Source organism: Myripristis murdjan, chromosome 9, assembly GCF_902150065.1.
Source record: "Myripristis murdjan chromosome 9, fMyrMur1.1, whole genome shotgun sequence".
Classification (NCBI taxonomy): domain Eukaryota; kingdom Metazoa; phylum Chordata; class Actinopteri; order Holocentriformes; family Holocentridae; genus Myripristis; species Myripristis murdjan.
Genome location: NC_043988.1, coordinates 29,275,508 through 29,289,979, shown reverse-complemented (window position 1 = coordinate 29,289,979; position 14,472 = coordinate 29,275,508). Strand labels below are relative to the sequence as shown.

Genomic DNA, 14,472 nt, shown 5'->3' with positions numbered 1-14,472 from the left:
ATGTTTAAAGCCCCTATTTGATCCACTGATATTTATGTCTTTTTGTTTTCTTAGCTTTTAACTGTCATGTCCCATGTTTGTACTGAAGCCACATTTATCTCTTTTCCCTGTTAACATCAGTTACCATGGGAAAGATAGACAGATATAGCCCTTGTTTCTTTTGGCTCCATGTCCAGAACCAATAAAAATGTTGGTTATCTTGTTCTGGTTTGGTGTAATAATTAAATTCACAGGCTAGGGCAGATAAAGCAGAAACAAAAGCATGGAAACTAAACATCTGCTCTGGTTTTTGTTTGTTTTTGATCAGCCTCTTGGCTTGGATGTTGAAAAGTTCCCTTTGCAGCGTTTCCTTCAAAAGTGAGAATGGTGTCCTTGTGTTTTGGAAATCAATGCGCTCTTTCATGCGCTCCCTCTTGTGTGTCCTTGGTGTGAGTCCTCCACTTCAGTCAGCAGGAAGTCAAATCCAGAATGACCACGCGTAGCTGGAAATGACTGAATCTGTTGTACTCGCCTCACTTGGGAGCGCTCGGCTGTATTCTGCACTCATTCTAAGTCAGCCAAGCGTCAGCCAGCTGGCTAAAACACACAAGAAAAATCTTAGAGGAAGTAAAGGAAGACTAGATAAGAGAGGCATTACTCAAAAATAAATTCACCCACAGTTACCACAAACCACAACCTCTGGCGTACTAACAGAATGAATAAACAAAAGAATGAGACTTTATTTCATTCATTTAAAAAAACAAATATGAAAGATAAAACAGTATGACTTCTGAACTGTGGGAAAAAAGCAAAGTGGCATTTGGAAAGGAATAAATGGGGGAAAAAAATCATTTTTTCTCCATTTACAGTAAGAGCTCAAACATTTATTAATGTCCATATACACTCATAATGTATATGTACGCATGTTTATGTACTCTCAATCATAATTATAGTGTGCTGGTGCCAATTTAACATATTTAATAATCAAAACTTTGTGTAAACAAATCAAGTAATCAAAGTATTTCTCTTGAGAATAAATCAAGCCGTTCTTTCTTTAGTTTTACATGTATCATAAATTATTTTTTGAACATTCTTTTCAACTGATTTCTTCTTTTTGAATTCACTTTGGAAGCTGCTCTGTGCAAACCTGATGTACCTTTAAATATATTGCACATAAATAATGCAGTAGACACATTTCCCATTCCACTTACCTAGTAGGCATAAAACAAAACTATTTCTTGATGCCATTTTTTCTTCTCTTCTGTGATGCAGGGTGAGGGTGTTTGACCTGCGCACCGGCTCCTCCGTGGCATCCCTGTACGCCCACCATCTGGGTGTCACTTCGGTGCAGGCGGACGACTGGAAGATAGTGAGCGGCGGCGGCGAGGGGCTGGTGTGTGTGTGGGAGATGAGGATGGGAGCCAAACTGTGGGAGATGCACAACAGGTGGGGCCTCCGACAGTTCGACCAGGTCTGCGGCTGCGTTCACGCTGCAGACCTTCATGCCCGCTCCTGAACTGCTGCTTGTTCTTTAAGTTTTTTTCTTTTTGCTCGTTGGGGCTGACTGTTCATGCCGATTCCATTGTAAACCACAGCCAGTACAAACATGAACCGTGAGCAGAGACAATAAGACACTGTCACATCTGTTTTTTCTGTGCCTGCACATTTTCTGCTTGTTTCAAACATATTTCAGTTTCCAGTGGTGGAAAGAGCACTACAAATTGCACCTTAAGTAGAAGTACTGTTACTCTTTTGACATTTAACTTCAGTAATTCAATTCAATTCAATTTCAATTTTATTTATTTATATAGCCCAGAATCACAAATTACAAATTTGTCTCAAAGGGCTTTAAAGGAAAATACAACATCCTTTGTCCTTAGACCCTCATGTCTGAGCTTTTATTGTGAAAGGTTCCACAATCTGTCATTGATTATTTGTTCTCTGTAGTGGATCTGATTTAAAATGTGGTGAAGTATAACACTCCAGCCAGAATTTTACTCAAGTAAAAGTAAAGTTACTGACTTAAAAAAAAAAAAAAAACTCAAAAGTCAATGATTCAATGACAGTAACATGAGTTAATTGTTATTAGTTACTTCCACGTGTCAGTTGGTGCATGCTTTGAGATTTAACTTGATTTCATTGTCCCCCAAAACATCTTTCTAGCTTATTTTTGCCATTTTTTTCTGATGCCATCTTACCCGAGCTGCAGTAGGCCCCACAAACATCACCCTAATCTTTGGTCACAGACAAATTTTGATTTGCACATTCAAATACAAACGGCAAACCACGCCACATGCTGCCACACCCAGTTTGGTGCCTCATACCTGCGTGGACAGGATCAAAATGGTCAATAGATATTTAACTGCATACACTTGATGTTGCTGTTCACTTACGACACAATATTTGATGTGTGTCGCATGTGAGGGAGGAAAAAAAAATAGAAGTGAACACTGTCAGCTGCAGTGTGAATGAAGTTTATGAGAAGGAACTACATGACCTCCATTTTGGCAATCACATTGGTTGCCTGCCAGTTTTAGGGCTGATTTCCAAATTTTATTGAGAGCTTTTAAAGCTCATCAAGGCCTGGCTCCTCGCTACTCGCCACATCTCTGATCTGAGGAGTTTGCACTGGCTATATCAGTGTTTCTCCTTAAAGGGACAAGAAACACTAAAATATGAGCTATAAACTGATATGTAGGTGTTGTTTAAGACTAAAGACATTAATACAAGGCATTACCTAGACATACAGGTGAATTGCCGGCATTTTGGGTGCTAAATTTACAATTTTTCTCTGGTATTACAAATCTGTTTTTTTAATCTGTTCTTACAGACTGCACCCTCCCCATGCTGCTCTCCCTGCAAAGTGATTTACATTTTCAAACTGGTGCTGAAGGTGGAGCAGAACTGAAACTGTGGTTATCGTCATGCTTTAATGAGTTCTCAAGACACATTTGGATAATAAAAAAAAAAAAATTCTATTTTTATTTTATCTCTATTTTATGTGCTGTTCTTTTTTATGCTGTGCACCTCTGTTAAACACTTACAGAAGCGCTTTATATACAAAAAAGTGCTTTATATAAACGGTCTTTGTTCCAGTTGACAGCGTACATGTCAGCGCCGCACAGGAACAGAAACATTGTTATGTAACATCCCTGATTGAACCATGTGATCACAGGTGCCCAATCGTATTTCCCTTTTACCATCAATGTAAAAAGGGAAATTAAGATTGCATCATATTGCGTTTATGCAGGCGGTTTTTGTTCTCTCTCCGGGCTGCAGGCATCCTGTCAGACATGTGCGCTTCAACAGCAGCACCCTGGTCACGGCCAACATCCCAGATGAGAAGTCTCCTCGGGGAGCCTGCATCACCGACGATGACCTCACGGCTCACCGCAGGTCACTCAGCTACCAACCTTCAACTTCACCTCCCCCTTATGTCATCTCTAGATCACAAATGCTGTTTCCTTGTACCTTAATTTTGCATTCATACTTGTCAGAAGATATTGAGTGTGAGGTACTGAGCGAAGGTGCTGTGCTAACACATTATTTTTAATTGCCAAATTAGTAATGACACCTTGGCTTCACTTTATGATTGATGACTGGTGGCATTCATCTTACGCCAGTGTGCAGTTGCTTCTCGAAATTAAGACCGCATAGTTCTCATTAATTCTGTTGCTTCCTGTTGCAAAGATGTTTTTTACTCGCAGCATTTGCTCTGGAAGCCCTGCACCTCCTTTGGTTTTGTTCCCGTGAAATCCTCCCTGGTGGCAATTTCAAAATGCGGCGTGGAAGCCAGTGGATTTGATTTACTTAAATTATGCTAACACCTCAGAATTAGTGTGGCTCTAATTTATTCATGTTGAGAGCTGCACGCAGCACCTTAAGTGTGCATTGTTCAAACGACTTTTTACCAGCATTTGCAAGACTTAAACCACATCTGAAGACCCGTTCATAGTGTTTACACCATGCACAATACTCATTTTAAACACAAAAAAATACAAACATACACTTCAGAGGTTACATTCGCCAGCCTTTTGGCAATGAGCATGGACAAGAGTGCTGCTGTTCTGGTTCTTTTTGCTGACATGAAGCTTTTTCTATTGTAGACACAGGGGAGTCGTCTGCCATTATGACTTCTCAGAGGACGCCACCAGCCAGGATCACGTCCTGCCCATCTGCAGGTCCAATTACGCTGAGTCGTACGGCTACAACTACAACATCGGCCTGGTAGTGCCTTACGACGCGCTGTCTGGCTCCCACCCATCCCACTGACACGCAGCTCCCCCAGCTCAAACTGGGCGACGTGTGTGGGTGTATAAACAAAAGAGCTTGTGTAAGACTTTCAGCCTCGAGAAGTCTGAATCTCCATACTGTACCTTTTTTTTTTTTTTTTTTTAATTTCTTTTCTCTTATTCGCCTAGTTTTAGAAGTTTTTAAACTGTCTCTTTTGGAAATGCAATGTCTGTAGTTCTGTAATCTATAACTGTTCTGTAAATATTTGTAATCTGTAATTTACAGTAGCCTCACTCCAGACATTGCATAGGATTACTGTTGTAAAACAATGTAAAAATCCATGGATTATGAATGGATGTTGTGTTGCTGCCTGCAACATCAGCAGAAGTAAAAGATGGAATATTTCTGCCTCACCTACTGAACTGAATTCTTCTCATTGCATTTATTTTCCCCACTTTTCTAATAGAAAAAAACTTCTTTATCTTTGCTGTTGTGTCATAATAATTTCATCAGTTTATTTCACTCATTCATATAACTGAGTGTAAAGCTTGGAATAAGTCTTTGACAAGAAAGTAGAATGCATTACTTTATTTGGTAGTGATTTAAAAAATAGTTCTTTGGATACAACAGTACTTCAGAGTGGCTCTCAGTGACTTGGTCTTCTCGAGAGGCTAGAACACCAGTATTTACACAAAGTCTCTGAGGAACAGATAAATTAGACCTGCGACTATTCTGGAGCCCTGGAGGAATGGTATGTGCCTGCTGTCTCATGCTTTGGATGTTGGCCATAACAGATGACCGACGAGTGCCAGAGCAACCGCAGAGCACGGTTGGTTTAACCTGACGTGAGCCTTTTCACTAAAGGGCAATGAAACGTTCACATTACATGGTGGTTACATGCAGATTTGTAAAATAGCGCAATCTGAGATGAGGAGAATGGCGAGAGGTAGTATGTTAGTCTTGAGGACAGTGATGTCATGACAAGATGGACAGATGTGAGTCAAGGAAGGTAAAATGAATCTCTGAGATACTTGACCGAAAAAAAAAATGACAATTACATTTTCAATGGAAAATATAATATCTGATGCTGGATGCTTTGATTTAAAGCTTAGTATTAAAAGTGAACATTCATGGATTGAACTTGATTGCTACGCCTCAACACACCTTCAAACCGCATGAGCAGTTTCATAATTCATATATAAAAAGGGAGGCATCACTGTGTGTTGTCTGATTATATCCCAGTCACGCTATGAAAATTATTAGTGCACACATATCAAAAGTGTTTGGCTTTGTTCCAGTGGAAGACTGGAGAGGTTCTGCTAAAAACAGCAGCAAAACATAAATATTTCTTCAAAAAGGAAATTGACTCCTTCTGAGAGGTTCATTTCCCACAATGCATCGTTGTGGTGTTCACATCCAAAAAGCGAATGTGCATCCTGGACTCCATCTCCAGGCCTTTTAAGATCTGTGGGAAAGAAAACATGATGCCATTCTGTCAGCGTAAGCCAGTGTGGTCCGCATAGTCAACGGTTCACAAACTCGAAATGGTTCAAACCTGTTCAAAATGCTCGAACGTAATTCCTTCATAAAATTCGTCTGGTTCCTGAAATGATAAGGACGGGACAAATTAACTTTACATAGCTGCAGATAGCCAAATGCGACTGTATGTGATCATAAAGGTTTACTTCTGTTAATTTCCATTACCATGTGGGGCACATTTGTGCTTGCCACTTCCAACATGGCAGCATCTGCTATCGCCTTGGCAGCCTCCAGCCCGATGGCACCGCTTTTTGACAGAAGCTCTTCTACTACCTTGGAAGAGAGCAACACAACACGACATAAACAGCCACAGAAAAACAGCATTAGGATAAAAGCGAAGCAAGGCAACTTCGCACAGTGTCAGCTCCAGATGGTAGAGACAGGAACTGCTTGACAAAATTGGAGCGAAAGCAAAAAAGACGAACAATCGAGCGCCGGGGAATCCGTCTTTCTCTGAACGGAAAGTGCTCACAACGGTTTGTATTTCACTCTCGAGTTTCCATTTTTCATTTCTGAAGATTGTGAGCCAGTAACCAGACAGCAAACTGGGCAAACAGGGTGAAAATACAGCATTTCATTTACAAGTTATGGGATACTCGTCTATATTGCAGCCCCACTTTTAGCCCTTTTTGATCACACAAACTCTTTTGAGGACCCTTGAACCCTCAACCCCTGTTTCCACCAGAGGAACCAGTCCCTCTTTTTGATTCCCTGACCTCCTACATGGTCCCTGTGGTAGTACTCGTCATGTCCCTGGAGCCTGACGGGGTGGAGTTTTAGATCTTCGGACGATCAATCAAGCGAAAAATATTGTACAACTGCATGCCATGTCACAGCTGATCTCCCCTACACTACGTGACAGCAGTTTCCTCTTGTTTTTTTTTAGTATCTACAACCAAATTTGCATTAGCATTAATGATATTTATCAGATAAAATGAATAAACATTAACAGGCCCACAACTTATCTTTATTTGAACTTTTTTATTTAAAAATTAACTGACTTATTAACTGAATTAACTGGGTACAGGGACTGACAGTTGGCCTCTACTGTATGACAGATCAATCACATATTTTATTGCATTTAGCAACTGCAACTGCATTTTAGTTTGAAATGTTTTGGTTATATTTGGAGTTTACACAACATTTTCCTCTTCCATCATGCAATCACTCAAATGTTGGAATGACTCACAAACAAAAACCATAAACACAAGCTGTTCCAACCAGTGACAGAATGAAAAGCAGATTTAAGCTCTTAGCGTGAAATGCACATTTATGGGAGCAGAATTATCTTCATCTCTGTACGGTTGTATAAAGTCAACACTTATGTGCACTACACAGCTCTCTGATAGGCTAATATGCAACTTCCCAAGTGACACCCAGGGGACACTGCTGAACATTTAAATTCTTGCATGAATAAATTTGTCATTTTGAATTAGAAAATCCCCAGAGGGCCACTCAACACGCTCTGGGGGGGCCCACATTTGGCCCACAGGCTGTAAATTGAGTATCACTGATCTATAATCTCACTGTCGACCTCTGCATCTCAGTGTGCGCGCACACACACACACACACACACACCCTGTTTCTTTTTACAACTACTTGCCAAACTTTGAAAAACCCTAAAAGCCCCACATAAATCAATAATCCCATTTGGCCTAAACCCATGTGATTAAGCTTCCTTGTTGCCTTACCTTCCTGTACTCGTCCAGAGTGATGGTGCCGTCACTGTCTGTGTCGTGCATGTTGAACAGGACTGGGAAGACAGAGTACAATGCACATTCAGCACAGAAAGGAAATGCACTCGATGGACTTGATGGCTGGTCTAATTTCTAAGGAGCACTCCACCATCAAATGAGAGCGCTCTGACAACACAGGATCTCACTAATGGACAATTTCCTCCACGTTGGGATGCAGGAATTGTGATTGGAGCAATGTTTGCTCTCCGATGCACAGATAAGGAGGAGCTGAATAACGGGCGGGTTCAGGCCTCATCTGCAACTGCTGAATGTTAAGACTTACAGCGAGGCAAGGGAAATCCCTTAAAATGTCACTGCTCTCATTTACTTTGACATTTTAATGATGTGAGCTATTGATCGGTTCATATGACAATGCTACAGGTTTGTCGCTAAGAACCAGGGTGGCAATTTGCTTCTTGTGGCAATGTTCAGCGACATTTTGACTATGCTGCCGATGCGACGTCCGAGCGCTCGATAGAATGTCAGCTTAAATGTCACGCTGTCATCCTAAAGGCTCGTTTTTACCTTTCATAACAATCCACGGGGAGAGCAGAATTCATCATTGTGACAGAAGGGAGACCCTAGTTGATTTATTTTCACTTATCGATTTTACCCAACATAAAAATCGAATCAAATGTGTGGGGAAAAAAAACAGGCATGGTGATGGAACAGGGTGCAACTTTGAGACATTAACTTTAGACAAATGTCTCATGTGAAGCTAAGGAGGCCCAGCTGCAAAGCTACTCTTGCATCGTGTTGTTATTGTCTTCTGCAGCAAAACCCCAATGCCCAAAGGTTTTGCGTCAATATTCGCTTCTTTGAAAGAATGTCTTTCCCCTGGCTGAGTGTCTTCACCTCATTTCACCCCATGGAAAAAAACAAAATCGTTCCAATTATAGTGAACTGTTCAAAAACATTTCCTTACAAAACAAATAATGAAGGTAAGCAGTCAGAAGTAACCCTATAATGGATGGAGATCACACTTTTTTCAAACTGAAAAGTGAAACCATTAATTTTACGAGGAAGTAATAAGACTCTTATTTCCTTGTGCAGTGAGAAAACAACCCACACAAAGTCGCAGCACAAGAGGAAATCATTTTTAGGGGATTTAAAATTTTTCGCAAGACATGTCAACCTTGGATCACATGTCAAAGGAAAAATCCACCCCTGCAACAGTAAAACACAAGTGTTTAAAAGGCGTAATGAATTTTTGCTTATCCCTTTTTGTTTTCTAGGGGTGTGTTTTTCATTTTCTCGTACATTACTGGCCAAATGGATGACTGGCTGGAGGGGTATGCTTTTGTGGAGCTCAAGCTGTCAAGAATTTACATGTGGGAAAACTTAACAGCAACAGATCTTGCAAAAAAAAATAAATAAAAATAAAGAGTCACGCAGATTCCCAGCATAATTGACAGGCCTTGAGGGCGGAGAGCGGCGTTAATAAGACATGAAGACGGCGGTCGACGACGACAACAGGCTTCTCTCCCCTGGATGTGTGTCATTGTGTTATTTGTCAGTGGTATGATTAGTATGTATGTTATGTTTGCTGTTGTTTGGCATGCACGCCTTGTTATGTATGTATGTTGCTACTGATCTGCTACTGAACTCAGGAAGTAGCTGAATGGTCGTAATGCACAGCTTTTTTAGTGACGATGACAATAAACATATGACAATAAAAACGACTTTACCTGCCTATTGCCTGCTGAAGAGTGCGTTTGTACTATTTTACTGCAGATGATATGTTTTTGTGGTGTTCTTTAACAGGATATAGTCCCAAACAACACTGCTGAGAGCTGGAAAATTTGCTAAAACGAAGAATGTGGATGTATAGGAAAAATATTTTTTTGTATTTGTAAGTAGATGAAACAGGCTGAAGCAGGTACATCAAAAAAGTCATTTCTAACCCTTCATGACAAAATAATTCCTACATGGATTTAACATCAAAGACTAATGACACAGAAAAATATTTTAATTATTTTAACTTCTGGTTGTACTTGTATTACATGTGTTTTGCAACTGTTTATTTTAATTTTTAACTATTTAAATTGATCTATCAAATTGTCCTGGAAGACTAATGCTTTTTTATTTTCCCTATTTGTGTCTCTTTGTTGCTGTTTTACCTCTTTTGACTTTTGTACCTGGCTCAATATCGTCAATGAGCGTGGACCCTCAATGACCTCTCAAGTATAAATAAAGGTTGAATGAATGAATGAATCATGATGAAGGGGTGGATTTTTCCCTTTAAAATGTGTGTTCAGTCTGTGGTTCCACAGAAGTGCCATGCTACTTGTGACAGTAAAGCCGCCGTGCTGGCCACCTTCCCAGCCATGCCTCAAATCCCTCCATGCCTCTCCAGTTTGATAGCTGATACACAGTGAGCGATACGGTGCTAACACACAGCTATGTGCCATCAAGGTATCTGTGGCACGATGGCGATGAATGAAATTAGATCAGCCTCATCACCAATTAGTTTATAATTATCTGAAGATGAGTGGAAAATCCACTTCCCTCGGGTATTTTTTAATTGGCAGAATCAAGAGGGGAGCCACACACACGCTGGGCCTGCAGGAGAGCAAGTTCAGGCCCAAAGACACCACACAGTATCGGAGTGCATTGCAATACAAATATGAGCAATGGAGAGCGGTTTTCTTACATCGAAGCTTCTCTCTCCTCATCACCTCCCTCTCCTCCTCCGTCGTCTTCAGGGTTGGCGGGCGAAAGTGGGACATGACCATGAGGAACTGCTCAAAGCCGATCTCGTGGAAGGAGCCCACTTCATCCTGACGTTGGTTTCTGGTTCAAACACAAGAAGTCCAAGTTAAGGTTCAGTGAATTAAAACACCCAGTATGTTTTTTTTTTTTTTCAGGGTTGAAACCTACACCGGCACTTATAGACCAAAGTGACCGACAGCCAATACACTGGGCAAATATTCAATATATTTACATTTAAATTTGACCATTTTTATTCCCAAAAGTGAAATATTCAGTGTTTCCAACTGAATCAGCATACACTAGGAGCTGAAATGCTCCTCTAGCCTATTTTCATATAATATATCTATATTTTAATTAAATTTACTTTTTGTTGATAGACTTTTAAGTCAGTATGTCTGACTTTATTAACATATTAATGAACAAATAAAATGTGTCCAGAAGATCAAATTTCATTACAGGTTTCCCAGACTGTTTTATTTAGCTGTGATCAGGATGCAACATCCATTACATTGGAGTGGACGACACAAATGGCTGATATCCAGTCTTAAAGGCAAATATTGGCCAGATATAATGGGGGGGGGGAATCAATAAATCAGTCTAGCTCCTCTTCTGATCAAAATATAATGAAATGAAAGAAGGCTCAGCAAACTACCGCACGGTCTCTTGCGCTTGAGCCTGGAGTGCAGTGATGGACAAGCCAGTGTAGCTCAGAATCGATGAGTAAAAAAGCCCAAAGGGACACCGGAGCACATGGATTTATCATTTATTAGACGCAAGGACAAAGGTTTCATCAGAGTCACGCACCGACTCTTATGAAGATGCATTTGGCCCATCGAAACATTAATCCCTGCACCTAATAAATGATAAAAGCTACGTAGTCCAGTGTCCCTTTGGGCTTTTTTTACCCATAGATTTTGAAAAATATACAATATGTTTAGCCGGCTTGTAACACGGCCAGCTCTATTCCAGATTTCATCACTTAAACAAACTGTTCTTTGATGATTATGGATGTTACAAGCGCTTCAGACTTGCCAGATCACACACAGAGGACCTGGTTTTGAATTTATGTTGCCGTAATCTGTCAGATGCAGCACATTCGGCCTGTTAGCCTGAGAAAGGTAAAGTGCCATGTGCCTTGACTGTACCCACCTTTTGTCAAAGAAGGCTTCAATGATTTGCTTTCTGATTGGATTGGTGGCGAGGGCTGGTATGCTGTCCAAGTTTTCCCTGCTGCAATGCGACAGGAGGAATTACATTATCTCAAATGCAGACTGGCTATTCAGACCCTAGCAGTCTAATGTACAGATTTAAATACCAATGTCATCGACGGCATCACTAATCAGATTTCTTTCTGCCTCACTTACAGTATTGACATGCACATGCAGATTAACTCGCTTCAAAAAGACTTTTACTGTAATTTTACAGCATCATTCAGCTTTTTCAATGTGGGAAAGTGACTTGTATGGCGCAAGGTGGCCTGTAGGAGAAATACCTGCTGCATTGTCTTGTTCTCTGCTTCTTTTTAAAGGGATGGACTGCGTAATTCATCACTACCAGCATGTCAGAGTCAATGCGTGTGCATTTCAGTTTCCAAACGTGTCTGCGCCCATGCGGGTGTGCATGTGAAGCTTATGTACTGTATAAACATATGTGCCACGCGTGCCTTTGATGTGTTCTGAACTTTCAACATACCGTATCTGCTCCGTGTCTGTGTTTTGCTTTAGTTCAGCCTGTGTGCATCGTCATGTGTGCTTGTTTGACTCTGTGCCAGCCTCTGTGTCCCAGAATATCACAAACGGCCACAATTCATCCCCACGGTCAAAATGCAGATAGTATTTCATTTTTAGTGGCGACTGCAGAGGCCAGCATGTGGTTTACATTGAATCCATATGTAGTTGTCGAGCTGGAGCAGCCAGCTGAAACCTATATGCAACGTGTACAGGGGGTGGACACTGTACCTTATTGTGTCTTCATTTCCACTCAGCTGCTTGAATCTTTTGTGAAGGTTTATAATCTGCTCCAAGGAAACTGTAGGGAAAAAAGAACGCCAAACACCGACAACATGAGAGTATGCCACTGATACACCCATAATGACTCCACACCCATCAACAGGCATTTTGTGACCACATTCAAACGCTCCCCATTGTTCATTAGAGATGTTTAACATGATTGAGTGACAAGCAGAAGATCCCTCTCAAACAAGAACAACTGCTTGGTGTCTGGAACTTCTCACATGAGATGTATTATGGTATTCCTGGATGCAGTTCCAATAGCAGCTGATCAGATGGAGTGGTACAACAATACTATCAGCCTAATGGAAAAACAAACACACTGTGCACCGATGTGATTGTCTTCACATGCCATTTCAAACAGTTCCTTGAATCATTAACTCGTTAGGTGGACTAATGGCCACATAACGTGACTATCTTTGTCTGGTCCCATATCAAGACGGGTTTGGCATTTTGAATTGTTTCAATAAATACTGGTGTTTATTTTTACCTTCTTTCTTTTCTTCTCCCCCCTCGGACAGCTAAATGGATTTTCTGCAACAGTAACTGCTACTGAATGTGGGATGAAGAATATGCGCCGAGGCAGAGTGTGGCCTCATGCAGAAACAAGTTTATGGGTTTGCGTGGGCAGTACAATAACATGGAATCGTTCACAAAAAGATAGTTCTTGATAAGGCCGAATATTTCAGTTAAGATGCAGATAAGCTTATTGTGTAGCTGAGGATTCCTCTGCCCCCCTGTGATATGATTTGGTCTATAGTAGTTTCCCTGAAAATATAACACAATGAATCACAAGCACTTATGGGGAAACAAAACCAGGCCAAATATAACAGCAAACAACCCAGGGATGCACTTTGTCTCAGCTCCTGCGAGTATAAACTTGTTTGTCTAATGAAAAAGAGGGCCAAATTTCTTCAGTGCAAAGTAAATAATCTACTCACATGAACAGGTAAAAGCCCTGCCCAGAGGGAATTACCGTCAATAAACCAAAGTTTCATCCACACCTTACTGGACAAGGTGGGCTCAGTCCCTGCAGGTGGGGTGCGCTGCAGCTCAAACTTAAAGTGTAAAATCTCCACATCAAGACACTCGCCCTTTCTAAAATTAAACCCACACTTCTGCTGTGTCTGTGCGCCTTCCGTTTCATTTCTCCATTGAACTTTTCGGTCCTCCTGAGAGTCCAGGAAGAGTGAAAGGATCATATTTACTGCAGCCACACTTCGACCCCACCACACCGGAGGATGACTGATGTCAGATAAGAAACCAAACCCAGTTTACCGAGTAGGAAACGCTCTTTTTAAGGTCACATGGCAAAAAAAAAAAAAAAAAAAAGTTTGGGACATAATCTACATTGTTTTTGCCACACTGTTTTCATCATTCAATTAAATTTCACTGCGTGTCGTCAATGATGAGACAGCAACTATCTGTCGCACACTGATCTTGATCCAGTGTATTCAGACGGTGTCACTGTATCATTTACACTTACAGGTGCAGACTTAATAGCTACATTAGAGTCGAAGCATGATCACTTGCCAACTCACAATTAAGTTTAACGAGTTTGAATTTGACTAAGATACACAAAAGATCACATGGAAATCGTATTCTCAAGTGTTTTGCCTCCTCATGAATTAGTTTACATATTAATGGGGTTGCAGATTAAAAAAAATGCTTTTATTAGAGCGATAAACATTGTGTGTCATTTGTTTTTGAGTTTTTAAGACGGCTGTTTGATCACTACACTGTACCGATGCTGTTTACTGTCCCTTTCAATTTAAACTTCCCGACTTTTGCAAAGCTGATGATCATGAGTCTCATTTTCTAACCGAATCCACTACAACCTATTCAAAAACTATTGCAGAAACACTAACCTTTCAGCAACAAAAATCATCTCCTGTACATGTTATATTCATTCCCCGTTGGTAATTGCCTACTTACACCCAGTTTTGTCCACCAAGTCCTGAAACTTGTGCTCGGAGTGCGTCTGCGAAGCTCCCATCGCTGCGTCAAAGCGCACAATCTGGTTTGACGGGGCAAAGTTTTCGGAGCTGCTGCTTTATCGCGCTGCTAAAGGGAAGTCAGCGCAACAAACTGGAGACTGCTGCCGTCCAACACACATCTGGCGTCCTCAAGGTCCTAAACACCTCAAAACTCGGTGGTAAATGACTGATTGCTGATGCTTTGATTTTATTTGCGATGCTAAATCGTTTCCTGCAGCAAATCACCATTGGCACTGATATTTTCATGCATTTCAGCTACTGTAAGAA

At 40.9% G+C, this 14,472-nt stretch overlaps 2 protein-coding genes across 2 annotated transcripts in view; one reads left to right on the top strand and one right to left on the bottom strand.

Annotated features, from left to right (window-relative positions):
• Positions 1-4,634, top strand: part of fbxw8 (F-box and WD repeat domain containing 8) — a 32,528-nt gene extending 27,894 nt beyond the window's left edge. Inside the window, exons 9-11 of the mRNA XM_030060780.1 lie at positions 1,252-1,425; positions 3,259-3,375; positions 4,086-4,634. Of these exons, the coding sequence (XP_029916640.1) occupies positions 1,252-1,425; positions 3,259-3,375; positions 4,086-4,251 (457 nt within the window). The 3' untranslated portion in view covers positions 4,252-4,634. The remainder of the gene's footprint in view (positions 1-1,251; positions 1,426-3,258; positions 3,376-4,085) is intronic.
• Positions 4,635-5,565: 931 nt separating this feature from the next.
• tesca (tescalcin a) lies at positions 5,566-14,251 on the bottom strand. Its single transcript, XM_030060781.1, has 8 exons — positions 14,144-14,251; positions 12,158-12,227; positions 11,349-11,429; positions 10,141-10,280; positions 7,443-7,504; positions 5,917-6,024; positions 5,768-5,815; positions 5,566-5,677 (listed from the first exon to the last, which is right to left on the bottom strand). The coding sequence occupies exons 1-8, from the start codon at positions 14,202-14,204 to the stop codon at positions 5,594-5,596; spliced, it is 654 nt and encodes a 217-aa protein (XP_029916641.1). The 5' UTR covers positions 14,205-14,251; the 3' UTR covers positions 5,566-5,593.
• Between the last annotated feature and the right edge of the window lie 221 nt (positions 14,252-14,472).